Source organism: Neofelis nebulosa, chromosome 18, assembly GCF_028018385.1.
Source record: "Neofelis nebulosa isolate mNeoNeb1 chromosome 18, mNeoNeb1.pri, whole genome shotgun sequence".
NCBI classification, from domain to species: Eukaryota; Metazoa; Chordata; class Mammalia; order Carnivora; family Felidae; genus Neofelis; species Neofelis nebulosa.
In genome coordinates this window covers 42,354,344-42,382,296 of record NC_080799.1, presented here as the reverse complement: position 1 = coordinate 42,382,296, position 27,953 = coordinate 42,354,344, and the positions used below count along the sequence as shown (strand labels likewise).

General features: G+C 48.5%; 2 protein-coding genes across 11 annotated transcripts in view; one reads left to right on the top strand and one right to left on the bottom strand.

The window, feature by feature from the left end:
• Positions 1 to 236: 236 nt before the first annotated feature.
• C18H16orf90 (chromosome 18 C16orf90 homolog) lies at positions 237 to 15,771 on the bottom strand. 7 transcript variants are annotated; one of them, XM_058711405.1, is made up of 4 exons: positions 15,495 to 15,771; positions 8,773 to 9,028; positions 1,149 to 1,499; positions 237 to 744 (listed from the first exon to the last, which is right to left on the bottom strand). In XM_058711405.1, exons 2-4 carry the CDS (start codon positions 8,795 to 8,797, stop codon positions 587 to 589), a joined length of 534 nt encoding a protein of 177 aa, XP_058567388.1. In that variant the 5' UTR covers positions 8,798 to 9,028; positions 15,495 to 15,771; the 3' UTR covers positions 237 to 586. The 7 variants fall into 7 exon arrangements, with proteins under 7 accessions (XP_058567388.1, XP_058567391.1, XP_058567390.1 ...); XM_058711408.1 differs by lacking the exon at positions 8,773 to 9,028 and having other exon boundaries at positions 15,495 to 15,767; XM_058711407.1 differs by lacking the exons at positions 8,773 to 9,028; positions 15,495 to 15,771 and adding an exon at positions 4,723 to 5,041.
• CLUAP1 (clusterin associated protein 1) overlaps positions 7,160 to 27,953 on the top strand; it is a 37,023-nt gene continuing 16,229 nt past the window's right edge. For 2 of the 4 annotated variants that reach the window (XM_058711385.1, XM_058711382.1), the window contains exons 1-7: positions 7,160 to 7,311; positions 9,934 to 10,045; positions 11,370 to 11,454; positions 12,300 to 12,479; positions 14,984 to 15,079; positions 18,288 to 18,371; positions 22,999 to 23,132. In XM_058711385.1, the coding sequence (XP_058567368.1) occupies positions 7,290 to 7,311; positions 9,934 to 10,045; positions 11,370 to 11,454; positions 12,300 to 12,479; positions 14,984 to 15,079; positions 18,288 to 18,371; positions 22,999 to 23,132 (713 nt within the window). In that variant the 5' untranslated portion in view covers positions 7,160 to 7,289. Of the gene's footprint in view, positions 7,312 to 7,705; positions 7,900 to 7,923; positions 8,276 to 9,933; positions 10,046 to 11,369; positions 11,455 to 12,299; positions 12,480 to 14,983; positions 15,080 to 18,287; positions 18,372 to 22,998; positions 23,133 to 27,953 lie in introns of those variants that run through there. The other 2 variants (XM_058711383.1, XM_058711384.1) reach the window with 2 other exon arrangements.

Here is a 27,953-nt window from a genome sequence, read left to right as displayed (position 1 = left end):
TGCTGCCTCGGCCAGAATCCCACGCCTCGCGTTTAGGTCTGTCGAGACCTTGCCCGTCCAGGAAGCCTTCTGGGAGTCTCACCCAGAAGAAGGTGTTCACTCCTCAACCAAGGGTGGGAGCACCTTGGATCCTCCCTGGCATCAACCCAGAACTTTGCTCTCAGTGCAGCTGGCAACTTCTCTGAGAGACTTTGTGCATTGACCTCCCCACAGACCGACCCAGGGACAAGAAGGTGCAGGCCTTGGCTTTTATTAAAATTAGACCTGTGGGCTTCTCAGCCTCTTGGGAGCCCAAGTCTCCGATCAGCCTGGCCTCCCAGGTACAGGTGGCTGACCTGAGTTGGAGCAGGCTGCAAGGGCTTCTATTTTTTTTCTGTTCCTCCCTCGGGACCTCCTCCTCCCTCCCCCCCCCCCCCCTTGAGTTTTCCTGAGGCCCAGGCTCTGGTGCTGGGCAGCTGCTGGGGTGTCTCTGTGGGGTGACTCCTGGTGGGGGCTGAGCCCTTCCTCTCTGGACCTGCCTCCCTCTCCTGAGCCATCCTTTCCTTTCCCGTCCCGAGCTGGGACAGCCAGTCCTGCCATCAGATCCCTATGGTCTCTCCAGAGCCCCAGAGCGGGTTCTCTTGCACAAGGGACATGTGGACTCCTCTGAGGCCCCCCAGGACCTCTTCGGCCTGAGCCCCGAGCCTTCTGGCGGACCAGGCTGGGAGGGGGCACCCTTGGCCGGGTCCACGCTGGAACTGGAAGCTGAAGAAAGTGGACAGAGAGGAATCACTCGGAGGGACTGAAGGGAGGCTGCTAGCCCATCCTATGACCACCGCACCCCCCACCCCGAACCTGGCATTCTTCAGAATAGGAAAGGAGGAGCAGTTCTCCATAAAGAGAGCCCTAAGGAAGGGAGGAGAAAGAAGGAAATGGATGGTTCAAGCCAGAAGGACCCTCGTCTAACTCAGCCCCCTCATTTTACAAACAGGCAAACTGAAGTTGGGGGTGGGGTGGTGGGGACGAAGTTGTCCAAGGTCCCTCATTGAAGGCAGAGCTGGGATAGGAACCCAGGAACCTCGGGAGTGAAGAAGGGCCCATCTGGGTCCATCTGAGTCCCCAACAAACCCTTCTCTGGGTCTTACCCTCCTGTCCCAGCCCTGCCTCACCTGGATTTTCCAGGCTGTCCCCGGGCACTTGAGTTTCCAGAAGAACTGAGCGGTGGCTGTCCCCTGGGCCCAGAGTCCCGTGTGGCAGGTCTAGGGGCCAAGCCATACCCTTGGGCGGTGGGAGGCAGCCCCTGGCCATGAGCTGGCCCAGCCAGTGGCTCTCACCCTGGCCGGCGGGCTGCATGTGGCTCGGCAGGTAGAGACCCAGGCCCCGGAGGTGGCGCAGCCGGAAGTTCTTGGGCTTGCTTCCCTGGGCACCAGGGCACTGCTGCTGGGCCCCCAGGCCCCCCTCGTAGATGTTGGGTGGCGTGTCGGGGTGGCTGGGATGTCCTCGGGCCCAGCTCACTGCATCTGCAGAGGGAAGAGCAAGAGGGTGGTGGCTGGCAGGCCACGGCAGCCACGAGGGGAGAACATAGTCACGTGCTTTAAGGCCAGCTCGAGTAATGGACACCACCCGTGGCTTGCCGAGCTTCGACCTGCCTGTCCGCCAAACAGGCTCAGTCCCCTGCCTCCTGCCAACCCTCACCCAATATGTTACTCCTCTTCCCTTTCCCATCCGACAGGGAGGTCTGAGAAACCCGAGACCGTGGCACAAAGATTTTTTTCAGGATTTTCAAGCCCTTTATACCACCCATTTTTGCCCCCCTAGCCTAAAAAGAGCATTCCGGTGTCAGTATAGAAATTGCACAGTGGGTCCAGGATCACACAGCCTAGACCCTTGGCCATTCCCCTCTCCCAAGCATGCATGTCCCTGAGGCCACTCCGGTGGCTTTGGGCCCAGGTAGGGACAGGAGGGCATCTCTCCTCCTGCCACTCCTCCCTGCAGCCTGGCACCTTCTCTTATGCGCAGCTCAGAGAACGCACAGACCAAGGCTTCCATGGAGGGCCAGCGTGGTGGGGGAGGAGCTGCTGGGCCTCCTGTGCAGCAGGGCTCTGCTCTCCCCTGCCTGGGTCTGCACGTCTCCCGTGGCAACCGGCTCTGTGATGTCAAACGGAACACTCCCAGCCTTCCTGGACCCCCAAGTTTGGGAGAGCATGATGCCCCGGGGTAGGGGAAGGGTGGGTGGAGGGCAAGGGAAGGGGGTGGAGTCCTAGAGGAGGTCCCTGATCTTCTGGTTTGGGACGGGCCACACAAAACAGACTCAGGTCTTGAAGGCCGGAGAGTCACTCCCTCAGTGACCTCTTGGGGTGTCAGTTTGCTCATCCGTGGGTGGGAAATGAGGCTCTAAGGGCACAGACTTGGTGAGATCTGAGCCAGTGCTTTGAGCCTGCTGAGAAGGTGGTTTGGGGTGGCTGTGAAAGTCACTTAATTTTTCTAACCGTCCATTGCCCTGTAAGTTGATGATGGGGTATCATGTGGGCCGTACCAAGTGTAAGGACGGATGTGGAGGAACTGGGGCTCTGTGCATTGCTGGGGGGCATGTAAAGTGATATGACTGTTTTGGGAGACAGTTTCTTCAAAAGTTAAACTCATACACAGATACCTGTTCTCATATAGGGAAAACATGAAGTCACATGTAAAAACAAAACCTATTTGGATAAAACCATTAGAGATAAAAAGTTAAGCTCATTAGTTACAGGACTCAAGATCAACACACAAAAATTAATTGTATTTTTACATAGTAGCAAAGAAAAAGAATAAAACAGGAATAAATTTAACCAAGGAGGTGGAAGACATACTGAAAACTACAAAAGTGCTAGAAAAAAAGGGAAACATACACACACGTGTGTGTGTGTGTGTGTATGGATATATGTGTGTATATATATATATGTATATATATATCCTTGTTCATGGACTGAAGGTTTAACCTGGTTGAGACAGCAACACTCTCCAAAAAAGAAAAAGTTTGAAGATTCCTTACCGCTGTTTGCAACACTTACTATAATCCTACAGTAATCCAGAGTGTGGAACTGGCATAAGGATAGACGTCCCAACCAATAGAATAGAAAAGAGAGCCCAGAAATAAACCTATGCATCTCTGGTCAATTGATTTTCAACAAGGGTGCCAAGATTATTCAATAGGAGAAAAATAGTCTCTTCAACAATGGTGCTGGGACAACTGGACAGCCAGATGCCAAAGAATGGACTTGGACCCCTACCTCACATCATTTACAAACATTACCTCAAAATACAACCTGTAGGAGCTAAAACTGTAAAACTATTTAAAGAAAACACAGGGGTAAACTTCACGACCCTGGATTTGGCAGTGATTTCTTAGATATAATAAAAGCACAAGCAACAAAAGAAAAAATAGATAAATTGGACCTCGTCAAAATTGAAAATTTGTGTGCTACAAAAGACACTATCAAGAAGTGAAAAGACTACAGAATGGGATAACCTTATGAATTATATCTCTGATAAGCACAGTATCCAGAATATATAAAGAACTCTTAAAAACTCAACAAAAACCTAATCTGAAAATGGATGAAGAACTTGAATGGACATTTTTCCTGAAGAAGATACACAATGGTTAGTAAGCACATGAAAAGATGTTGAACATCATTAGTCATTAGGGAATTACAAATTTAAATGATCGTGAGATACCACTTTATACCCATGAGGATGGCTATAAGAAAAAAAAATGACAATATTAATGAAAATGTGGGAGAAGGTGGGGCGCCTGGGTGGCTCAGTGGGTTAAGCGTCCAACTCCAGCTCAGGTCATGATCTCACGGTCCGTGAGTTCGATCCCCGTGTCGGGCTCTGTGCTGACAGCTCAGAGCCTGGAGCCCGTTTCGGATTCTGTGTCTCCCTCTCTCTCTGCCCCTCCCCTGTTCATGTTCTGTCTCTCTCTGTCTCAAAAATAAATAAACGTTAAAAAAATTAAAAAAAAAAAAGAATATGTGGGAGAAGTTAGAACCTTCTTACACTGCTGGTGGGGATGTAAAATGGTGCAACCACTGTGGGAAAACAGTTTAGCAGTTCCTCTACAAGTTAAACATAGAATTGCCATACAACCCAGTAATTCCGCTCCTAGGTATATACCCCAAAGAATTGACAATAGGTTATTTCTTTACTTCGAGAGTGGGGGAGGGGCAGAGAGAGAAGGGGAGAGAGAATCCCAAGCAGGTTCTTACAAATCATGAGATCATGACCTGAGCTGAAATCGAGTCGGACACTTAACTAACTGGGCCACTCAGGCACCTCTAGTTTTGCTTTTTTAAAGCTTTTTTGATTTTAGTCATGCTTACTGAGACACAATTTTAGATATGGTAAAACTGACCTTTTTTTGTGCATAGTTCTGTAAGTTTTTATAAACACCTACTGTCATATAGTTAGCACCACGATCAAGATATAGAACAGTTCATGAGGCGCCTGGGTGGCTCAGTCGGTTAAGCGGCTGACTTTGGCTCAGGTCATGATCTCGTGGTCCGTGAGTTCGAGTCCCGCGTCAGGCTCTGTGCTGACAGCTCAGAGCCTGGAGCCTGTTTCAGATTCTGTGTCTCCCTCTCTCTGACCCTCCCCCATTCATGCTCTGTCTCTCTCTGTCTCAAAAATAAATAAACGTTAAAAAAAATAAAAAAAAAGATACAGAACAGTTCCATCACCCTCCAAATATTCTTTTGCATCTACCTTCTCCTGGCAACTATTGATTTGTCTTCTTATCCAGACTGTCATGTAAATGGAATCATACACTATGTAGCCTTTTGAGTCCGGCTTCTTCCAGTTAGCATAAGGCATTGGAGTTTCAGCACTGTCCTCCTTTATATATAGCAGTTCGTTTCTTTTTTTACAGCTGAGTGGTAATCCATTATATGGATGTATCACAGTTTATCTATTCATAAATTGAGGGATGTCCGTTTGAATGCTTTCAAGTTTTGGGATCAATGTTTGTGTACAGGTTTTTGTGTGAACCTAAGTTTTTGTTTGTTTGTTTCTCTTGGGCAAATACTTAGGAGTAGGATTGCTCAGCCATATATATATATATATATATTATTATTATTTTTTTTTAATATTTATCTTTGAGACAGAGACAGAGCATGAGTAGGGGAGGGGCAGAGAGAGGGAGACACAGAACTGGAAGCCGGCTCCAGGCTCTGCGCTGTCAGCACAGAGTCCATGGCGGGGCTCAAACTCACAGACTCTGAGATCACGACCTGAGCCAAAGTCGGCGGCCTAGCGGACTGAGCCACCCAGGCGCCCCAGCCATATGTTAAATATATATTTAATTTTATAAAAAATTACCGGTTTTGTAAAGTGGCTGCACTGCTTCAGATTCTCACCAGTAATATACAAAAGTTCAAGTTGCTCCACATTCTTTGAAAGCGTCGCACTGTCAGGGTTTTTGAACTCCTCAACCACGTGTCATGACCTGAGCCTAAATCGGAGGCTCAACAGACTGAGCCACCCAGGCGCCCCCTTTTTGTCTGCTTTCTAACTGATTTGCTTTCTTACTGATTTGGAGAGTTCATTATGTATTCTGGATACAAATCTTCCTATCACGTGTGTTTCGTGCATATTTTTTTCTAGACTGTGGGCTATCTTTTCATTTTCTTAAAAGTGTCTTGAAGAGCAGTTTTAAATTTTGCTGCAGTCCAATGTATTTTTTTTTAACTTTTTTTTAATTTTTTTTTTCCAACGTTTTTTATTTATTTTTGGGACAGAGAGAGACAGAGCATGAACGGGGGAGGGGCAGAGAGAGAGGGAGACACAGAATCGGAAACAGGCTCCAGGCTCCCAGCCATCAGCCCAGAGCCTGACGCGGGGCTCGAACTCACGGACCGCGAGATCGTGACCTGGCTGAAGTCGGAGGCTTAACCGACTGCGCCACCCAGGCGCCCCAACTTTTTTTTTTTTTTTTTTTTTGTCCCACGTTTTTTTAATTTATTTTTGGGACAGAGAGAGACAGAGCATGAACGGGGGAGGGACAGAGAGAGAGGGAGACACAGAATCGGAAACAGGCTCCAGGCTCTGAGCCATCGGCCCAGAGCCTGACGCGGGGCTCGAACTCACGGACCGTGAGATCGTGACCTGGCTGAAGTCGGACGCTTAACCGACTGCGCCACCCAGGCGCCCCCTTTTTTTTTTTTTTAAAGGGCTCATACTTCTGGTGTATCTAAGAGATCTTACTCAACACAGTCACAACACGTTTCCCCTAAGTTTTCTTCTAGAAAACTATAGATTTTAAGCTTTACGTTTAGGGAAAAACAAAACTCTTCACGGAAGCGCGACCAGGTGTGTGGGCTCTATTTCGGGACTCTCTTTAAGGGCCGAGCCTTTGTGCGTCGGTTCCTTCGCCCACACCAACAGGGAGGAGGGTGGCCAGAGGGTGGCACTACCTCCTCTTGGCCCGCCCTTCCGGACTCGGCACACTTCATTCACGCCCCCAGCCCCTCTCGGTCGCCTGCCTCCCACCTTGGCAGCCAGGCAGGGAGGACTCCCACGGGATCTCCCGGCGGCCAGGCCACGTGTCACGCGCATCCCTCACCTAGCAGCCCCACATTCCCTCCACGGGCTCACGCCCACACCCACGACCCCAAAGCCACGGTTGCCAGGACAATCCCCGGCCTGCAAGGACCGGGGCCGATTTCCGGCCTGTTGTGAAGCCCGAGCCAGCTGCGCAGGCGCGGTCGCGCCAGAGCCGCCTGTCGCCGCCTGGTGGTCAGCCTGGGTTTTCGCTCAGCTACATCCCGGGCCTCGCCCCTTCATGCTGTTGCCGTTTCTCTGGGCCTTCGGTCGCCGGTGAAGCCAGCAAGTTTACCCATGGCAGAGAGAAATGTGCTGGGCACGGGACCCAGGAGGGAGACCCGGCTTCCTAACATTACCGTACATTCTGTCTAGGGGAGTTGAGGAAGAAATGTGAAGCAGTACGTAGAGCGCCTAGCACAGTGTCAGGCACGTAGTAGGTGATCAGAATGTGTCCGCCAGGGCCACATGTGTGTTTGCAACGTGTGTGAAGGGTACGCAAATGCTGCGCACTCGCAGCCCCTAGCCGCGACCGGAATCCCTCAGCGTCGCCAGGCACACCGGGCCCAGCGCCCTCTCGCTTGCGCATGCGCACGCGCGCGACCGGGCCCCTTCCGGCCCAGTCTTGTTTGGCCCCGGCCGCGCGCCGTTGAGGGCTGGGTGTGTTGCCATAGAAACCCGTGAGCGCTGAGGGCGAGCGACCCAGACTCCAGGCTGCTGGGGACCAGGGCGCCATGTCTTTCCGCGACCTCCGCAGTAAGGCATACCTGCCCGCTGTCACCTGCGGGTCCTCGGTCCGAGGCGTGCACGGCCAGAACCCCCTCTCGAGCCTGTGCGGCTCAGGGGTGTCCCTGCCCGCTGCCGCCCCCCCCCCCCCACCCCTTCCAGGCTGGGCGCCCCAGCCTTGTCTCTGCGATGGCGGGGGGTTGTGTGTGTGCCCGCGGCCGCGTGTGGCTAGTGCGGCTGAGGAGCCGGGGTTCATCGTATCTAATGTCATAGGACTTGTATTGCCACACGGGGCTGCTCGCTGCCGTATTGGAAGACGATGAGACGTTTTTGAGTGGGGTTAGCTTAAGAGCTCGGAAAACCGAGGAGGGGACTGGTGATTGATAATACTTGCAGCTGATACCGAATTTTTACGATCTGCCAGGTAGTTCCTGTTCTGTGCGTGTGCATCGTTTCATTTACTCCCCGGAGCTACTCTGTGCTCCTGTATTTAGAGAGGAGGAAACGGGCAGCCAGGTCAGGTAACTCGGTCAGAGGACACAGGCGGTGAGAGCCGGCGCTGGAGTTTGAATTCAGGTTGTCTAACTTCCAAAGCCTGCGTGCTTCCTAACAGAGCTGGTGAGGAGAAGGGAGCCCAGACACCTTTGCTGGAAGGGTGGGGAAGCGGAATCCGGATAAGAGAATTCGTTACTAATTCTTTGGAGCACCTGTTACACACCAGGCGTTTTACATTCAGTACGGTATTTTAGTCCTCGCTTTGGCAGTGAGGTAGGTAGTGTAATCGGGATGAAATACTTCGAGCCACGGAGAGGTAAAGTTGCTTGCTTTAGGGCACGCAGCTAGAACTGGGTGGAACCAAGGATCCGGACTTGGCCCTGTGTGAATCGAATTCTCTTGCCTTTTAGGCACCGTCATTTTCTGAATCTGAGGCGGTTGAGCAGACTGGCTCCACCTGCGTGGGTGGAGCCGGTGATTGCCAATGTGGTGGTTTGGGGTGCTGGAAATGTCACCATTAACGATTACTCCTTTCAGTTGTGATTGGAGGCCTCGCGTTTTATTGACACCCCTGATAGGACCACGGTGTGAATTACGACCTCTGGGATTTGCGGGGTCTGGGGGACTGTGCGTTGTAGAGACAAGTTTCTGCCCACCCCCCCCCCCCCGCCCCCACTGTTAGAGGCCGAGGCCAGCGTTCTGTTAGGGGATGCTCAATGGAATTGTGTTGGGGGGGAAGGTATAAGAAGGGAATTTCTGAACATTTTGCCCTTAATGAATGCCAAACGTGTGTGCAATTTATGGTAAGAGTCTCAGTCAAATTGTCCCCATTTTGCGGAATTAACCGAACCTGACTACTCAATAGGAGGACGGATTTAGGCAGGTCCTGGCTGTGTGGTGGGAAGACTGCCACATTATTTACCACCACTCTGTTCACATTTCCCAGAAAACAGTGACAGAGGCCCTCTGTGCCTTTGCTCTTTCCTTTGCTCGTACCTACTCTTCTGTTGCCTGCTGACATCCAACCTAACCTCCGGTGCCCAGGAAGTTTATTTGTGAATGTCGCTGAGATATTTTGAACCTTCAGGAAGGGCGAGGACAGGCATTTTGTAGCCAGAAGCGCACCGAATATAGACCTTGGCACGTTGTGGAAACGCAAAAAACGTTTGTTGTGTTCATTTGCTCATTCTGCTCAAAGCTTAGTGACCACCACCTCCGGTTTCGACAAGTATCAGTAGTGTTGTTTCTTGTTCTGGTGTATAAAAAAAAAAAAAAAAAAAATCTAAGTATTGCTGTATAGTTCCACCAGTCTCTTTAAGATTTCTTTAAATATGCAATTAACCTTTAAAATTCGGGTTATATAGGACCTTAGTCCTATATGCTCACTAAACAAAGATAAAAAAGACAACTCCAAAATAACTCAGGTGAACTTCTCCCTGACCACCATCACCTCTAAACGTAACCACTGTTCACATGTAATGTATTTTTTCCTTATGACCTTGTATAAAGCCAGGTGTAGCGGGATCCTCGGGCAGAGTCGTGACACTGAGGCTTTTGTTTCCGGGAAGCAACTTTATTCTTGCCGGCACCGCTCAGTTGGGTTCGTACCCGAAGAACTGAGCCCCCAGTGCCTCGTGGTGTAGTTTTTTAAAATCTATTTTTTACTTCTTTGTCTCCCATATATGGTAAGACACAAACACGTAGTCTGAACTAGTGATCTCCTGTTACAAGGTCGTGACGGATGTTGTCACGTACGTGTGGTACGCGTATAGCCAGGTTGCCTTGAGGTTTTGGGTTTTTTTTTTTCCCTCCTTAGGGAGGGAACCCTGCCCCACAAGTAATTCTCATTTTGAATAGTACAGAGAAAGATATCCAAGAGAAATGACCTATCAAAGACAGATTCACAGCCAGTCCCTAAACACTGTTATAACGTAAAGCTTTTACTTTGCCCTCCCGTTGAACTTAAATGTTTTTCAGGAAGCAGAGGAGGTATTTCACCTTTCATCTCCTTTTGACTTTCCCTCTTAGAGAGTTGATAAATAGTCCCCCAAACTGTCAATATGTTGGGAATAACCAGGGAAAGCAAGGGAAATGTCGAAGTTAATAAGTGGTTGGTCTTTGATGGGGAACTGACTGAATTGTTTTACCTTTGGACAGATTTCACAGAGATGATGAGAGCCTTGGGATACCCTCGACATATCTCTATGGAAAATTTCCGCACACCAAATTTTGGACTTGTGTCTGAAGTGCTTCTTTGGCTGGTGAAACGGTTAGAACTTTTATTGAGGTCTAAGAATGAATACCATATTCCATACCTACCAAGAATAGGATACCGTTGTGAAGCAAAAGGAAGAATTCAATAAATTAAAAAAAAATTTTTTTAACGTTTATTTATTTTCGAGAGAGAAAGAGAGGGAGAGAGACAGGCAGAATACAAAGCAGGCTCCAGGCTGCGAGCTGTCTGCGTGGAGCCCGACGCGGGGCTCGAACCCACGAACTGTGAGATCATGACCTGAGCCGAGGTTGGACACTTAACCAACTGAGCCACCCGGGCACCCCAAGAATTCAATAAATTGTGAGTTTGACAGACTCCTTTGTAACCTGTTTAAAATCAGTGGAGTATAGGGGCGCCTGGGTGGCTCCGTCGTTTAAGCGTCTGACTTCAGCTCAGGTCATGATCTCATGGTTCGTGGGTTCAGGCCCCACATAGGGCTCTGTGCTGAGACCTCAGAGCCTGGAACCTGCTTCCAATTCTGTGTCTACCTCTCTCTACCCCTCCCCTGCTCGTTGTCTGTCTCTCAAAAATAAATAAATGTTTAAAAAAAAAAAAAAATCAGTGGAGTACCAAGAACGCCGTGGGAGAAGGGAATATACCAGGCAGTGGTGAAAGGAGATTTCTTAGTCGGAAGCATGCACTGTGCTCAGGTCCAAGCGCCTCCTTCATGCTCTCACTTCCACAGGGAGTGATGGTCTCCCCACACACTCTGATGAGCACTGGAGTAGAAATTACCAAGTTTTAAATTTCATTTTGGGTGAGAAATCTACCACGGTTCAGGGTTGGCAGACTGTTCTAAGGGGATTGTGACTATTTTAGCTGTCACAGGCTACATAAGATCTTTGTTGCAAATTCTTACACGTGTTTTGTTTGTGATAGGTAATCCTTGAAAAGTGTAAAAACCCTTCTTAGCATGCAGGCTGCCTAGGAAGAGACTGCTGACTTCTGACCCCTGGCGGGTCCTCAGTGGCACCTGTAACTCCGCGCTTCCCAACCTCACGCGTTAGCCCTGTGTCAAGGGCTGTCGGCTAGAGTAATAGTTCTGATTATGTTAATTACACTTTCAGGTCTGAGACAGATTTAAGTTTGTATGCTGAGCCCCAGACTTGATTTCTGGATTCCCATAAATCTGTTCTTAGGTGAGGACTCACCACTCCCTTGAGTGTTTAGCATTTTATGTTACTTTTGAGGTCTTTCTTAACCTTGCCCCCTTAGCTGGGGACTCCAAGAGCTAATTGTCACAGATCCCCTCAGCTGCCTGCTTTCTCTTGTGTTAACTTTCCACTTAATTAACTTGTGTCTTTTCTTTCTGTGAAAGGTATGAACCTCACACTGACATCCCTTCAGATGTGGAGACTGAACAAGACCGAGTTTTCTTCATTAAGGCAATTGCCCAGTTCATGGTTAGTTCCCAGCTTTGTGATAGAGTGATAACACGAACCCCACTGGAGAGGAGTCCTCGTCAGGGCCGCTTGCGGGTTTCTGACCGCCTCCCGTTAGCAGGTTTCTGGTAGCCGTTTCACCAGCACAGAGTTTTGGGGTTCTGTTTTTAATTCATTGTTTGTTAAGAATTCTATTTCGTTAGTTTTGAATGGGTAATAGATGTCGCGGTTCAACATTTTTTAAAAATGTGAAACAGTAGAATGAATGGCTTTTTATCCTGCCTGCCCGTTGACCCAGTCCCGTCCCCAGTCGCGTCTTCCAGAGTTTTCTTTATGCATAGGTAAGCAAATACAATATACATTCTTTGCCCTTCCTTTACACACATGGTGTTTGGGATCTTGCTTTCTTAATGGTACATTTTGGAGAACTTTCCAAATACAAATACAGCTTCCTCATTCTTATAGCTGAGTAGTAGTGCTTGTTTGGGTATACCATGATTTATGTAGTTTATATACAGATAGGCATTTAGACGTTTGTAACTTTGTGTCTCTGCAACAGCGCTGTCGTGAATAACCTGTACATATCCTTTTCTTCATGACTGCGTCTCTAGCATGAGTCCTTAGGATTGGAATTGTTGGGGCGAAGATAATGTGCATTTGTAATTTTCTTGTCCCTTACCAAACTGCTCTCCATCCAGATGGCGTCCGTTTACACACCCGCTTGCGGTGCCTGAGCCACTCGAAAGTTTGACCGTTAATACAGTCAGGTTACTGAAGACAGATTTTCCAATTACCTACATAGGATTTGATTTAGATTTTTCGTGGAAAGGGCCTTAAACTGTTACTCTTCTTTTGTCTGCAAATAGGCCACCAAGGCACATATAAAACTCAATACCAAGAAGCTTTATCAGGCAGATGGGTATGCAGTGAAAGAACTTCTCAAGATCACCTCTGTCCTTTATAACGCCATGAAGACCAAAGGGCTGGAGGGCTCGAAGATAGGAGAAGAGGACGTCAGCAAATTCAAGTTTGATCTTGGCTCAAAGGTGAGGCCCATGAAAGGCTCCTGGTGAGGGACGGAATATTTATTTCTTAAGGTCTGAAATGGACCCTGTCAGATACTCCCGGCGCCACTTCTTTCCTGACGCCTTAACTGAGAGCAGTTTTTCAGTTTTGCGCTCGTCAGCACTTGGATACAAACAGAAGCCACGGTAAATTAATCCAGCTCCTTATCGAAAGCCCGCTATATGCCAGGCACAGTTCAGGCGCAGGGGATGTGGGCATGAACACCGAGGACGGAAACCCGCTCTTCCTGTGGCTCAGTTAGGGGCGTCAGACTAAACCACACAGCAGAAGGAATGTCAGGTCACAGGTGGCCGACGTGTGGGGAACTGTAAAGCAGGGCAGGGGCGGGCAGGGCCAGGGCAGGTGTCTTCAGTAGGGAGACGGGAAGGGGTTTGAAATTCTGTGTTAAGAGCGTCACTCTGGCTGCTGGGGTGAGATCAGACCGAGGGGGGAGGTGAGGGTGGAGGTGGACCTGTTACAAAGCAAGAGATGACAGTGACTTTGAGCCAAGTGGGTGACGTCAGGAGCTCAGCTGAGGTAGGAGGGAGCTGAGTTGCCAGGCATCGGAGTCCTGGTTCAAGCAGCAAGTCAGAAGTGGGAGTTAAGTCCTGAGTCACTTACTGTCATGGTTTGGGCAAGGGGCTAAAAGCAGAGGAAGTGTCCCCCCGGCCCCCACCCCGACGCCATTCCTTTTTCTCCCAGGAGAGGGCGCACCAGTCAAGGGTTGTGTCCTGAGGGAGCTCTGAACAAAAGGCCCCAGCAGTTTTCACCCTGAGGTGGGGGAGGACCAGGAGTGGCAGAGTGGTGGGTGCTGGGTCTTTGGGGAGACTGTCCTCGGGTTTTCTCCTCAGCTCCCCAACAGGGAAGCCTGGGAGGCACCAGAGAGGACCTCAGCCCGAGGCCGAGGATGGGAGACCTGGGAGGGGAGGCCCTGGGGCTAGGAAGGCGGATATTTTGTAGGAACCGGTGGGTCGGGGGGCCGGAGTCCTTGACTGCCACTCCCTTCAGAGCCTGCAGTGAGGAGTCTCTTCTGGTGCGTGGTGGGCGCAGCTCTCCCCGTGGGGCCCGCCAGGGAAAACCTTGGCGGTCGCCCGTGGTCAGGCCAGAGAAACCGCACCTAGGTTTTTAACCAGGAGTGAGACGCCTCCATGGAAAGAAGTGACCGGAAGTTAGAACCTTCTTTGAACGTAGATCTTGGGGGCTTGGATGTGAGTTGAGAGAAAACAGACAGTGCAAGGAAGATCCTACAGCCACGCTGTCCGGTAGAACTTTCTGTGATGATGGATGGGTTCTTTATCCGCACTGCACGGTACGGCAGCCACTAGCCACGCGTAGCTAGCACAGCCGGGTGGGTTCTAAATTTCTTTATTTACTTCTTTATTCATCTTTTTCTTTTCTAAATTTTATTTAATTTTAAACAATTTAACATTGAAAATGGCCACATGTGGCAAGTCCGTGCGGTATCAGACATCCTAGCTCTAAAGTCTTTGGTCTGAGCACCGGAACCGACCAAGTTGCCGGTTTCCCAAACGGAGGGGAGCATGGAAGGAGCGGGCTTGGTGGGAAAGGTGGGGCGTTTGGTCTGGAACACGTTCAGTGTGAGGTGTCGGGCCTCAGGTCCTAGACGGCGTTAGGGCTAGAACTCAGGAGGGAGTGTGACTAGAAAGACTTCGGGGGACCAGACTCTGATGTACTCCAGGCCCGGAAGCGGGGGAGGTGAGACTCCCACGGAGAAAACCAGATCTTTGCAGCCGTGAGGCGGGTGCAGCTGGGGCTGGAGGAAGCAAAAGTGGGAAGAGAGTCCTCAGCTGTGAATGAAGAGGGAGCCTTGTTGCTGGTGGTCTGGGAATAAGGGGGTGACATGTAATTGCAAGAGAGCAAGAGGGAGCAGAGCAAGGAAACATTGGGGCTCTTTGGAAAACGTAGCAGATGCAAGGAAGAGGGGGTGACCTGTGAACCCTAAGAAAGAAGCTTGTGCTCAGACCACGGGCCGTCATCTTCACGGCAGCAGCTGCCACCCTTGAGGGAGCCGGGCGCTGCTGCAGGGCTGTGGGCGCGTTACGTCACGTGGGCCTTAGCGGCCCTGTGCGGCCCGTCCGGAGGCGGGGGCTCGGGGGGCGGGAGCGATGAACGCGGGGCACCAGGGTTCTGAGGTAGGACGTGTGCCTCTCTGGTTGTCCCTCCTGTGGTCACCCTGCTACCTTCGGGGTCCCCTGTTGGTACCGAGTCGGAATAGGAAGCATGTCCCTTTTACCCTCCTACACTTCCTGGTTGAGGAATACATTTGACTTGGCATTTGGATTTTCGGAGAGCCCCACGTGTCCCGGGAGTGCGCCTCCGCAGGATGTAACATGTGTCCCGTGCAAAACATGTTCAGTAGTCAGGTATCCTGACGGGAGACAGGAATCGATGTTAACAAACTGGTTATTCTGAATGTCTGTTAACCTATCACCGAGGTTTCCGTTTTTGATATTTTTCCTTCCAGATTGCAGACTTGAAAGCAGCCAGGCAGCTTGCTTCTGAGATCACATCCAGAGGGGCCTCTCTGTATGACCTGCTGGGCAAGGAGGTGGAGCTGAGGGTAAGCGGTATTCGGATGCTTGAATACTTCCTCAACGAAGCATTTTTCAGCGTTTCCTTTCCAGTTCTGCTTTTCCCGGTCCTTCTGATTTCATTAAACCATACCTGACTGGGGCTCCTGGGTGGCTCAGTCGGTTGAGTGTCCGACTTTGGCTCGGGTCATGATCTCGTGGTTCATGAGTTTGAGCCCCGCGTCAGGCTGTGTGCTGACAGCTCAGAGCCTGGAGCCTGCTTCGGATTCTGTGTCTCCCTCTCTCTCTGCCCCACCCTTGCTTGCGCTCTCTCTCTGTCTCTCAAAAATGAGTAAATGTTAAGTGTGTATATATACATATATATCTATACACACACACACACACACACACACACACACACACACACACACACACACACACACATATACATACATGTAAATGTACCCGATTAAATGAGATCCCGTGCTGGGAAGTAATACACAGCGTTAGCTGCCATTCTTGCTTCTAGGGCCCCTGGTCTGTTTTTAATAGCTGTGGCTTCTAGTCCACAAATAGCAGTTATGTAGCATGTTGCTGGAACTTTCCTCCTTGTGCCCATAGCAGACTTTGCTGATCATGGTGCTTTTTCCTGGGGAACTCAGCATTCTTGTCTACATAGTGCTCTTCTGAGCCCATGGTTCCCAAACCTTGCTTTCCAGTAGAATCACGTGTGCGTGGATACCAGCTTCTGTTCTGATGTCATTGGTTTGGAGTGTGACGTAGGCATTGGAAGTTAGAGGTCTCCGGATGATTCTGACGTGCAGCAGGTTTGGGGAGCCCGTGACCTAGGCAGTCCCAACCACTCAGCTGAAGTGGATGCTATAGTTAAAATTCATTTGCAATGCTTGTTTCGGCCAGTGCCCATCAAGGAGAATGCTTCCTCCACTACATGTAAGGAGCTGTTTAAGAGCGTGCTTCCTAAAACCCTTCCAGAGCTCCGATAGTCCTTTGAAATCACCTGATGTCCACGTTGTCCCCCAAACCAGTGAGTCAGAATGTCTGGGGCTAAGAGCCAGGCATCCAGCCTTTAAAGATCTCCGGGTTGGGGCGCCTGGGTGGCGCAGTCGGTTAAGCGTCCGACTTCAGCCAGGTCACGATCTTGCGGTCCGTGAGTTCGAGCCCCGCGTCGGGCTCTGGGCCGATGGCTCAGAGCCTGGAGCCTGTTTCCGATTCTGTGTCTCCCTCTCTCTCTGCCCCTCCCCCGTTCATGCTCTGTCTCTCTCTGTCCCAAAAATAAATAAAAAACGTTGGAAAAAAAAATTTAAAAAAATAAATAAATAAATAAAGATCTCCGGGTGATTCCAATGTGCGGCAGAGTTTGGGAGCCGCTGGTTGAAGAAGAAATGGATGCTGTTTAACTCTTACGTGTAAAGATGTATGTCATTGGAAGCGCACGTGCTCACATCTCACGTTTTTAAGTTCAATGCGGTTAATTCATCTCGTTCTGGTCAGGTATGTCAGCCGTGGCCTCTCACTTCCTGGTCTATGTTCTGGCATCACTGATGAAGTATGATAGTGTTTTTTCTCTTGCTTTTCATTTCTGCTCCAGGAGTGGTCTGGAAGCAGGGGACTTGGGTACCAGCTCACCGTCCCTGCTCTTGATACGGTAACCTGGTGGTGGCCGCCCGGTGAAGGGCGGTTGGCAGAACACAACGGCCGCTCCCGTCTAATAGCTCATTCAGTTAACAAGGCAGCTCTAGGCTTTCTGGGTTCTTTGTTTTCTATTTTTGATTTCTTTTATTTTATTTATTTACTTTTTTTTTTTTATTTTTATTTATTTATTTATTTATTTTTTTATTTTTGGGACAGAGAGAGGCAGAGCATGAACGGGAGAGGGGCAGAGAGAGAGGGAGACACAGAATCGGAAACAGGCTCCAGGCTCCGAGCCATCAGCCCAGAGCCTGACGCGGGGCTCGAACTCACGGACCGCGAGATCATGACCTGGCTGAAGTCGGACGCTTAACCGACTGCGCCACCCAGGCGCCCCTACTTTTTAATTTTTAACATCTACCCTTGAGAGAATGAGAGAGACAGAGACAGCGTGAGTGGGGGAGGGGCACAGAGAGCCGGAGACACAGGATCCGAAGCGGGCTCCAGGCTCCGAGCCATCAGCACAGAGCCCGATGCGGGGCTCGAACTCACGGACCGTGAGATCGTGACCCGAGCCGAAGTCAGATAGATGCTTAACCGACCGAGCCCCTCAGGTGCCTGTGTTTTCTCTTTATCGTGCAGGAGGGCACGTGTGTCTACACATGATTCTAAGAGACCTAGAGACGAGAGCTGGTCACTTGCTAATTGCCACAGAGCTGTGGCTTCATTGTGAGACTTGAACCGGGATTCCACTGGGGACTCTTTCAGCACCGTCCTCTAATGAATTAAAATAATCAGTGGCCGGACTGTTGCCATGGGAGCCATGAATATGGAACTTCTCAAATTCTGTGTACAGTCGTGGTCTGAGGAAGATCCCCTGTCCAGTATTTGTTTTTCATGTACTCACCGAGGACTAGTATCAGTCACGGGCAAGGCACCATGCTGTGTCCTTGAATAGGTCATGGTCCCTGCCGTGTGTAGTTTTCCACAGTGGGGGAGACGAGAGGCGCTGTGGAATGAAGGAAGCCCAAGACAGTTTGGGAACGTGCTGCAGAAACCTCAGAACTGCATCCACGTTCAAATCCCCCGGCTCAGAGAAGTTCCCGGTGCTGGTGTGATAGGCACAGATGCCTCCCGTGATTGTTTAGTGCTTAATGCTAGGGGGCAGGACCAAGGTGACTTCTCTCGTTGGCTGCAGATGTCGGTGACAGGCAACTTAGAGGGAATTAATCATAGGAAAGATCCTAGAGGCTGGCAGGGGGTTCAGACGGCAGGTTGAGCTGCTCTTGTTTGGGGTTCCCATGAATGAATATAGGTAAAGAAGCAAACTTGGGAGTAAAGGTGATAGAGGTGGGCTCAGTTTTGTCTGTGGCGTTGTGGGGACGTGGGGCCTGTAACTGAGCAAGGCCCAGGGAGCTGGAGGGAGGCCAGGTTGGCATTAGGGTTAGAAGAACGTTTGGAGGAATTGCTAGAAGAAGGGGTTTTGCCTCAGAGGTCCACAATGTAATGGGACTTTAGAGCACTAGTCCATAAGCTGTATCTACATCTAGGAATTGGTCTTGAGAATTCCTCTTCTAAAAAGGAACTTCATTTCATTCTTTCTCACAGGAACTGAGAACAGAAGCAATTGCCAGACCTCTAGAAATAAATGAGACTGAAAAAGTGATGAGAATTGCAATAAAAGACATTCTGGTAAGCTTGTTTGCTTTTATGTAAAGTTTTTGTGCCTGGGACTTGAAAATAATTGATTTAGTCCCTGCTTCCTTAAGACAGAGCAACCCTAGGCCTGTTGACAGAGAAGGGATATGAAAGTGGGGAAATGAAAAATGCAGAGGACATTCTAGGATACGTAGGTTGCTTACTTTTATTATTTTCCCCCTTGTTATAAATATGAAAAATTTCTCCTTCAAAATTTGTCAGTTTTAATAATTTCATAATTCACTTACATTCTTCAATACTTTTCATAAGTGATGCTCTCTTTTATGGACTCTTCACACTTTATTTAATCATTTAATTCATCACAGATGGGCATTTAAATGACTTTTAGATTTTCCTTTTTTTTTTTTTTTTTGGTGTGGAAACCTAGGCACGGAGATTTTTAAATGGCGCCGTAACGAATAGAATGGCCGCCACCGTTAACTGCTCACCCGCCGTCAATTATGTGCTCATCTCATCTCAAGCATTCATTTGGAGGGTAGTAGTGAGGGAGACTCTCGACTCCGATGGCTTTGGGTTTGAATCCCACTTTGTGATCTTAGGCAAGTTGCTTAACCTCCTTGTGTTTCACTCTCCTCGTCTGTAAAACAGGGAGAAAAGCAGTGTCTGCCACATGGGGTCCTTCTGTGTATTCGTTGTAACAGTGTGTCAGACACAGTCTGGCCCATAGTAGGCATTCCTGTGTTATCAGTGATGCATTTTATTCAGTACACACAGGCAGGGGAGGCTTATGTAAAGCAGGAGGAGCAGAAAACAAGAATTTGCTGAGATTTGCTGTAAATTCTAAGATTGATAGGTTTTTATAATATCCTTGTCCTAAAACAGTAATACTCCCTGAACCCAGCACCAGGGTGCAGCCTCAGCAGGTAAGAAGGCCAGGGCAGCCGAGATGGGAGGTTGAGGGCATATAGACAGATGGAGAAGTAGGTAACTATATTAAAGATGATGAATGCCTAGGTTCTCACTCTTGGAAAAGAGAGTTAGTGGAGGAGAAAGAGAAGAAAATGAGAATGAACCCTGAAGTTGGAGCTATTGGTTAAATGCATGGTTTTCACTGGCTAGTTAGGCAGGTAGCCAGCTCCCTGCGTGTATGTCTGTGCACGTAAGTTTATGTCATATTTATATACGTACACATGCACACCCACGTCCACATTCCTATCTTTCTTACCTCTGAGCACACTTGGCACCCACATCTAGGCTTCTAAATGCCATTCTCCACTAAAAGGAACCAGGCTCTTGAGGAGAAATGTCCGAGTCCAGAGCTGGGACAGGAAGGTACAAGATCCTTTTGGGCCAGCAAGGAAGGAAGTGCCCAAAGAATGAAAGGGGTCTGTCGGGGGGACACAGGAGCAGCTTGAGTGGGCTTCCCCTGGTTAAACTAGGGACAGTTTAAGCTTCAGAATAAATTATAGTAATGGCTTATAGAGCATTGAATGAAATGGGAGACCATGAGTTCTCACTGGTATAAAAAATATTGAAAGCTGATGAAGAGAAAGTATCTCACATAGTTTCAAAGTAGCTCCCCACAGGGGCTCCTGGCTGGTTCAGTCAGAAGAGGGAGTGATTCTTCATCTTGGGATTGTGAGTTCGAGCTCCACACTGGGTGTAGAGATTACTTAAAAAAGAAAAAAAAAAGGCTCCCCACAAAAGTACTTACTAATTACAGAGGACAAAAGAATAACTTCCCATGAGAATCCTGGCAGACACCCCCTTAATCCAGTGGTCAAAGTGAACATCACAGGTAATGGAACAAATCAGAATTCTGCACCCGGAAATATGCACCGGATACGGTCGTATCTGTGCTTTCCTGCTGAAGTTGCATGTTCGGAAGCTAATCAGACAAAGGCACATTGAAGGGCATTCTGCAGGTTACCTGGCTCGTACTCTTCACCAGCGGAAAGTATGCGAAAGTCCAGGAAAGCCCGAGGAGATGTGCTGACGGAATGCCAAGGGTGACTTTCGCCTGGTGTTAAGGACTTCATGGGGACAAGTGGGGAAACCTGAGAGGGTCTGAGGACTAGATGGTGGTAGTGCATCCGTGTCCATTTCATGAGCCAGTGATTGAGGAGGAGAGAACCCCATTCATGCAAAATACAGAGTCAAGTATTTAGCGGTGATGGGGCCTCAAGTCGGCAACCCTGTCTGACCTAGGCCAGGAGAAAATGCTTCGTGTTCTACCCCAGCTGTTGGTAAGTTGTGATGGTTTCTCAGTTGAAAAGTTAACTGCTTGTCCGTGTTCTGGCTGGATGGAGTTAACATGGCATGAATGTGCCTTTAGCACTAAGTATGTATTAGGAGTACAGTAGCCAAATGAGGGCCCAGTTCATTTCCCGGAGAACCCTCTGTGCATGCTTGCATGCCTGTATGTGTTATTTATTATTTCCTTTCTTTAATTGAAGTGTGGTTGGCACACAGTGCTACATTAGCTTCAGGTAGGCGACATAGTTGGTGAACACCTTTTCAGGTGTCTGTTAAGTGTTGCAAAGTATCCATGATATTTGATAATTCTAAAAGCAAAATCAAAACAACAGCGTGGATACTTAAAAGGGGTTATTACTTATTTATACGCCATTTATTTCAGGCTAGGGGAAATTGTATTTATCACACTGGTGTTTCTTATTTGAGGAGTGCATACCTTTAAAAAATTGTTTTGTTTTATTTTTTTTTAATGTTTATTTATTTTTGAGAGAGAGAGAGAGAGAGAGACAGCACGAGTAGGGGAGGAGCAGAGAGAGAGGGAGACACAGAATCGGAAGCAGGCTCCAGGCTCTGAGCTGTCAGCACGGAGCCTGACGCGGGGCTCGAACTCACAAACCGTGAGATCATGACCTGAGCCGAAGCCGGATGCGCAACCGACTGAGCCACCCCTGCGCCCCTAAAAAATTGTTTTTATTCTTTTTTAAAGTTTATTTATTTTTGAGAGATACACACACAGAATGCAAGTGGGGGAGGGGCAGAGAGAGAGGGAGACACAGACTCTGAAGCGGGCTCCAGGCTCTGAGCTGTCAGCAGAGAGCCCGATGTGGGGCTGGAACTCATGAACTGCGAGATCGTGACCTCAGCTGAAGTTGGATGCTCAACCGCTGAGCCACCCAGGGGCCCCAAGTTGTTTTTATTCTTGAAGTCGGATAAATGCACTAGGTTTAGTCTGACTTTGAGTCAGAGAAATAGTTGCCATCAACTTGAGTTTTTTGTTTAGAAACTCCCCTTGTCTTCTTGTGAGTGAGCTTAGATCTCCTTTGGGATTTTTAAAGCACTTGCAGCAAACGGATAGTGATACGATTATTTTCATGAAAGCACCTTGGAAATGATGAGTATAGGTAGTAGAAAAAAATGAAACCATAAATAAACAATAGAGGTAGTTGCTTCCAAAGATATATAGTCTTTTTTTTTTTTTTTTTTTTTTTTATTTATTTTTGGGACAGAGAGACACAGAGCATGAACGGGGGAGGGGCAGAGAGAGAGGGAGACACAGAATTGGAAACAGGCTCCAGGCTCCGAGCTGTCAGCACAGAGCCCGACGCGGGGCTCGAACTCACAGACGCGAGATCGTGACCTGGCTGAAGTCGGCCACTTAACCGACTGCGCCACCCAGGCGCCCCAGATATATAGTCTTTGACAGTCACGGAGTGTCCACGCTCCTTAGAGGGTTTCTTTGTGGACCCCAGAGCGTGTCATAGACTTGCAGGTGAGCAGACACGAGGCCTTCGTGGGTGAGGACACGTGTGTGGGGTCCTGGTGGGCAGAAGCCTGCCTCGGGCGTCGGGGACGTGAGGCAGGGTTGGGACGTCAGAACTTGGGAGGCAGCCCCACGCTCCCGGACACCATTCCTGCTGCGGCCGATGGCAGCTCGGAGCCCAGGCCTGGCCCGGCCGGCTTCCCAGACCGGCGTGAGACAACAGGGAGGCCTGCGGTTTGTCCGTGATCTCTCTCTTTCCCTTCGCCTTCTTTCCCAGGCCCTGCTACCCACGCTCCGGCCCGAAGGCCAGGTCCGCCGAGGGGGCCACTTTCACACTGCCTTCACGCGGTAGTTTCTCTGTTTTAGTCTGTAGTCGAGGTTTACTTGCTGGGGAGAGAAGAGGTGCCTTCTGTCTCGGTCCCAGCAGGCAGGATTAGGGCTGGGACCCCCTAAGGTTTCTTTCTGTCGCCTTCTAAATAAAGCCATGCTTGCGTGTGCACACATTTTGTGAGTCAGATGTTTGTGAGCAGGGGAGTAACCTGACCGGTGTAAACAGAGGCAGACTAGCAACTCAGAGCAGTAGCTGGGTGACCAGTCTAAACAAGTGAGCTGCGTAGGAGGCCTTGGGAGCCTCTCCCCTCTGCCCAGGACACTGTTTTTTCCGTCTTCATTTGTTTCCCTGGCAAGAAACCACCTCTTCTCGTGGAAAAAGGACGGTCATTTTTTTCTGGGTCTGTGTGACGTTCCCTCTGCAACGAGTTGGTTAACTGAGTGATGGCCAGGGGAGGCTTTGCCCTGTTCGCTGACTCTGCTTTCCCGTAGCCTGTGTCGCGGTGCCTGCCGAGTCACGAAGTCCCTCTCTGCCGAGAGTCGGGTTGGTGTTCCTTGTTGGCCCCCGCCTCATTCACTTCCTGTTCACTGTAGGCACAGGTCCAGAAGACTAAAGACCTGCTCAATAACGTGGCCTCTGACGAAGCTAATTTAGAAGCCAAAATTGAGAAGAGGAAATTAGAACTGGAAAGAAATCGGAAGCGACTCCAGACTCTGCAGAGTGTCAGGTAGATACGAACACCTGAAGGATGAGTAGACTGTCTTTGAAAGTTCCAGCAGAGTGAGCGAGCGGCACACGGGCAGCGGGGACGGCCTCCTGTGGGACTGTCTCGGCCTCCCGGTGTACGGGCGACGCTCACGGTCACGAGCGCTCTGTGCAGCTCGTGCTCCCCCTGCTTTCACTGTACCTGGAGCCTCCCCTCAGGCTTCCACAGCTTCTCGGAATGCAGGGCCGAGTGAGTGAGTCCACATGGGGAATGTTGTGCGAGGCTCGTCTCCTGAGATCTGGGCCTTGCCGTAAATGAGGGGGAAACAGAAGCACACTCCCCTTTCTCAGTGTGAGTAGATTTTAGACCTTTATCATTCTTCACCGGTAATTCGTCTTTCTCTTGGCTTTCCATCACTGAAAACCTCTTTTCCAGGGAATATGGATGATGATGGGGGCGCCAAATGCCTTCTAGGTCGTCGGAGCCTTCCAAGTGTGTCTCTTGCGTTTTCTTGGAGCCTGCGGACACTCTTTGTCTCTCTCTCTCTCTCTCTCTCATTTTGTGCCCTCCTTTTCTTGCTGTGTCTGTTTGTCATTTTCTCTCCCGTGCCACTACTTTTTCTCCCTTTCCGTCGTCCCTTCATTTTTCTCCCTTCGCTTCTTCCTCCGTGTAGCTCCTGCACCTGTTTGAATGTCTTGCTGTTTTGAGATACTGGTGACCGGGCCACAGTCCGGCTGCTGTCCTGAGACCTGAGGGAAGGCAGTGCCTGGGGTAACCCAGGGAGCACCGCAGGCTTCCTCCCAGCCACGGACAAGACCACGTCCTTCCACCTTTGGAATGTGGCCCACCTGATATGTTTGTCTCGTTAAAAAATTCTGCCTTTCGGGGCGCCTGGGTGGCGCAGTCGGTTAAGCGTCCGACTTCAGCCAGGTCACGATCTCACGGCCCATGAGTTCGAGCCCCGCGTCAGGCCCTGGGCTGATGGCTCGGAGCCTGGAGCCTGTTTCCGATTCTGTGTCTCCCTCTCTCTCTGCCCCTCCCCCGTTCATGCTCTGTCTCTCTCTGTCCCAAAAAAATAAATAAAAAGCATTGAAAAAAAAAAAAAAAAAAATTCTGCCTTTCAAGCATAAATTCATTTTTGTTAAGTCTCGTACCCTTTTTTTCCTACATAGATTTTTAATTTTCTTAATTTTGTTTAATTTACATCCAAATTACTTAGCATATAGCGCAACAGTGATTTCAGGAGTAGATTCCTTAGTGCCCCTTACCCATTTAGCCCATCCCCCCTCCCACACCCCCTCCAGTAACCCTCTGTTTGTTCTCCATATTTAAGTCTCTTATATTTTGTCCCCCTCCCTGTTTTTATATTATTTTTTCTTTCCTTCCCTTATGTTCATCTGTTTTGTATCTTAATATCCTCATATGAGTGAAGTCATATGATATTTTTCTTTCTCTGACTAATTTCACTTAGCATAATACCCTCTAGTTCCATCCATGTAGTTGCAAATGGCAAGATTTTATTTTTAAAAATTTTTTTTACATTTATTTATATATTTTTGAGAGAGACAGAGCACAAATGGGGGAGGGGCAGAGAGAGGGGGACACAGAATCTGAAGCAGCCTCCAGGCTGTGAGCTGTCAGCACAGAGCCCGATGTGGGACTCGAATTCACAGACCACAAGATCACGACCTAAGCCAAAGTCAGACGCTCAGCCGACTGAGCCACCCAGGCACCCCAAGATTTCATTCTTTTTGATTGCTGAGTAATACTCCATTGTGCGTGTGTGTGTGTGTGTGTGTGTATACATACACACCACATCTTCTTTATCCATTCATCCATCAATGGACATTTGGGCTCTTTCCATACTTTGGCTGTTGTCAACACTGCTGCCATAAACATTGGGGTGCATGTGCCCTTTCGAAACAGCACACCTGTATCCCTTGGATAAATACCTAGTAGTGCAATTGCTGGGTCATAGGGTGGTTCTATTTTTAATTTTTTGAAGAACCTCCATACTGCTTTCCCGAGTGGCTACACCAACTTGCATTCCCACCAACAATGCAGAAGAGATCCTCTTTCTCAGCATGCTCGCCAACATCTGTTGTTGCCTGAGTTGTTAATGTTAATTCTGACAGGTGTGAGGTGGTATCTCACTGTGGTTTTGATTTATATTTCCCTGATGATAAGTGATGTTGAGCATTTTTTCATGTGTCAGCCATCTGGATGTCTGCTTTGGAGAAGTGTCTGTTCATGTCTTTTGCCCATTTCTTCACTGGATTATTTGTTTTTTGGGTGTTGAGTTTGATAAGTTCTTTATAGATTTTGCATATAACCCTTCATCTGATACAGCGTTTGCAAATATATTCTCCCATTCTGTTGGTTGCCTTTTAGTTTTGCTGATTGTTTCCTTCACTGTGCAGAAGCTTTTTATTTTGATGAGGTCCCAGTAGTTTATTTTTGCTTTTGTTTCCCTTGCCTCTGGACACACGTTGAGTGAGAAGTTGCTACAGCCAAGGTCAAAGAGGTTTTTACCTGCTTTCTCCTCGAGGATTTTGGTGGCTTCCTGTCTTACATTTAGGTCTTTCATCCATTTTGAGGTTATTTTTGTGTCTCGTGTAAGAAAGTGGTCCAGGTTCATTCTTCTGCATGTCGCTGTCCAGTTTTCCCAGAACCACTTGCTGAAGAGACTGTCTGTTCCATTGGATATTCTTTCCTTCTTTGTCAAAGATTAGTTGGCCATATGTTTGTGGGTCCATTTCTGGGTTCTCTGTTCTGTTCCATTGATCTGAGTGTCTGTTCTTGTGCCAGTACCATACTGTCTTGATGATGACAGCTTTGTTATACAGTTTGAAGTCCGGGATTGTGTCCTGCTTTGGTTTTCTTTTTCAAGATTGCTTTGGCTATTTGGGGTCTTTTCTGGTTCCATACATATTTTAGGATTTTTTGTTCTAGCTCTGTGAAGAATGCTGGTGGTATTTTGATAGGGATTGCATTGAATATGTAGATTGCTTTTGGATACTGTTGACATTTTAACAATATTTGTTCTTCCTGTCCAGGAGCATGGAATCTTTTTCCTTTTTTTGTGTGTGCCTTCTTCAATTTCTTTCATAAGCTTTGGATAGTTTTCAATGTATAGATTTTTCACCTCTTTGGTTAGATTTCTCATATCCTTTTAATAGAAAAGTTTGTTTTTGCTCTAGTCCCAAAGATAATCTCTTTTTAATTTATGTTTTTGTTTTGTTTTGTTTTTTGAGAGAGAGTGTGAGCAGGTCAGGGGCAGAGAGAGAGGAGAGAACCAGAATCCAAAGCAGGCTCCGCACTGCCAGCAAGGATCCTGATGCGGGGCTTGAACTCATGAGCCACGAGATCATGACCTGAGCTGAAGTCGAAAGCTTAACTGACTGGGCTACCCAGGCACCCCTATCTGTATATTTTTAAAACAAGAGAGTTTCCCTTTAAGATCGAAAATAAGAGAAAAAAACATAAACTCATCAAATCAGTCAAAACAAGCTTTTGTGTTATTGCTTTGCTTTTAGATTTTATATTGTTTAAATACTTAGCTTTAAATTGTAGCAACCTATGTTTCCCTTTTTTAGGGGATGGAGTACTTTTTGGAGCATCCAGACAGCGAAATACTTTGCTCAACTAAGATAATGTATATATTTAGGTTACTAATTTTGTGAGAAGTGTATGACACGTGATTACTTTTTAAGTCTGTATTAAAATCTATGGCAGAGTGAGTAAGAAAAAAGATTGCAAAGCTTCATTTAAGGTAATGTACTTAAAGGTGTTTAAAAATGCGTTCCTGGGGCACCTGGGTGGCTCAGTTGGTTGAGCGTCCGACTTCTGCTCAGGTCATGATCTCACGGCTCGTGAGTTTGAGCCCCGCATCGGGCTCTGTGCTGACAGCTCAGAGCCTGGAGGCTGTTTCAGATTCTCTCTCCCTTTCTCTCTGCCCCTCCCCTGCTCATGCTCTGTCTCTGTCTCTCTCTCTCAAAAATAAATAAACATTAGGGGCGCCTGGGTGGCGCAGTCGGTTAAGCGTCCGACTTCAGCCAGGTCACGATCTCGCGGTCCATGAGTTCGAGCCCCGCGTCAGGCTCTGGGCTGATGGCTCGAAGCCTGGAGCCTGTTTCCGATTCTGTGTCTCCCTCTCTCTCTGCCCCTCCCCCGTTCATGCTCTGTCTCTCTCTGTCCCAAAAATAAATAAAAAACGTTGAAAAAAAATTAAAAAATAAATAAATAAATAAATAAATAAACATTAAAAAAAATTTTTTTTTAGGGGCGCCTGGGTGGCGCAGTCGGTTAAGCGTCCGACTTCAGCCAGGTCACGATCTCGCGGTCCGTGAGTTCGAGCCCCGCGTCAGGCTCTGGGCTGATGGCTCGGAGCCTGGAGCCTGTTTCCGATTCTGTGTCTCCCTCTCTCTCTGCCCCTCCCCCGTTCATGCTCTGTCTCTCTCTGTCCCAAAAATAAAAAAACGATGAAAAAAAAATTTTTTTTTAATACATAAAAAATAAAAATGCATTTCTGCGACGCCTGAGTGGCTTAGTTGGTTAAGTGTCCGACTCTTGATTTCTGCTCAGGTCATGATCCCAGGGTTGTGGGAATGAGCCCCGTCTCAGGCTCTGCGCTGAGCATGGAGCCTGCTGGCTGCCCCTCTCCCACCTTTCTCTCTTTCTCTCACAAAACAAAGAAAAAATACATTTCTCTCTCTGTATATATATCTATGCACAGAAAAGTCTGGAAGGATGTTTATCAAATATTCAGTGCTTGTACCTAGTGATAGGATTATGAGTAATCTTTACCTTATTCTTCATACTTTAAAGATTATTTTCAAGTTT

Excerpts from the sequence above, each read along its gene's own strand:
- C18H16orf90 (XM_058711402.1), bottom strand. The coding sequence starts at position 2,185 with ATGCTCTCCCAAACTTGGGGGTCCAGGAAGGCTGGGAGTGTTCCGTTT. Across the intron at positions 1,500-2,016 it reads GGCCCTCCATGGAAGCCTTG|ATGCAGTGAGCTGGGCCCGA; the intron begins GTCTGTGCGTTC and ends TTCCCTCTGCAG. Across the intron at positions 745-1,148 it reads GGACAGCCTGGAAAATCCAG|CTTCCAGTTCCAGCGTGGAC; the intron begins GTGAGGCAGGGC and ends CACTTTCTTCAG.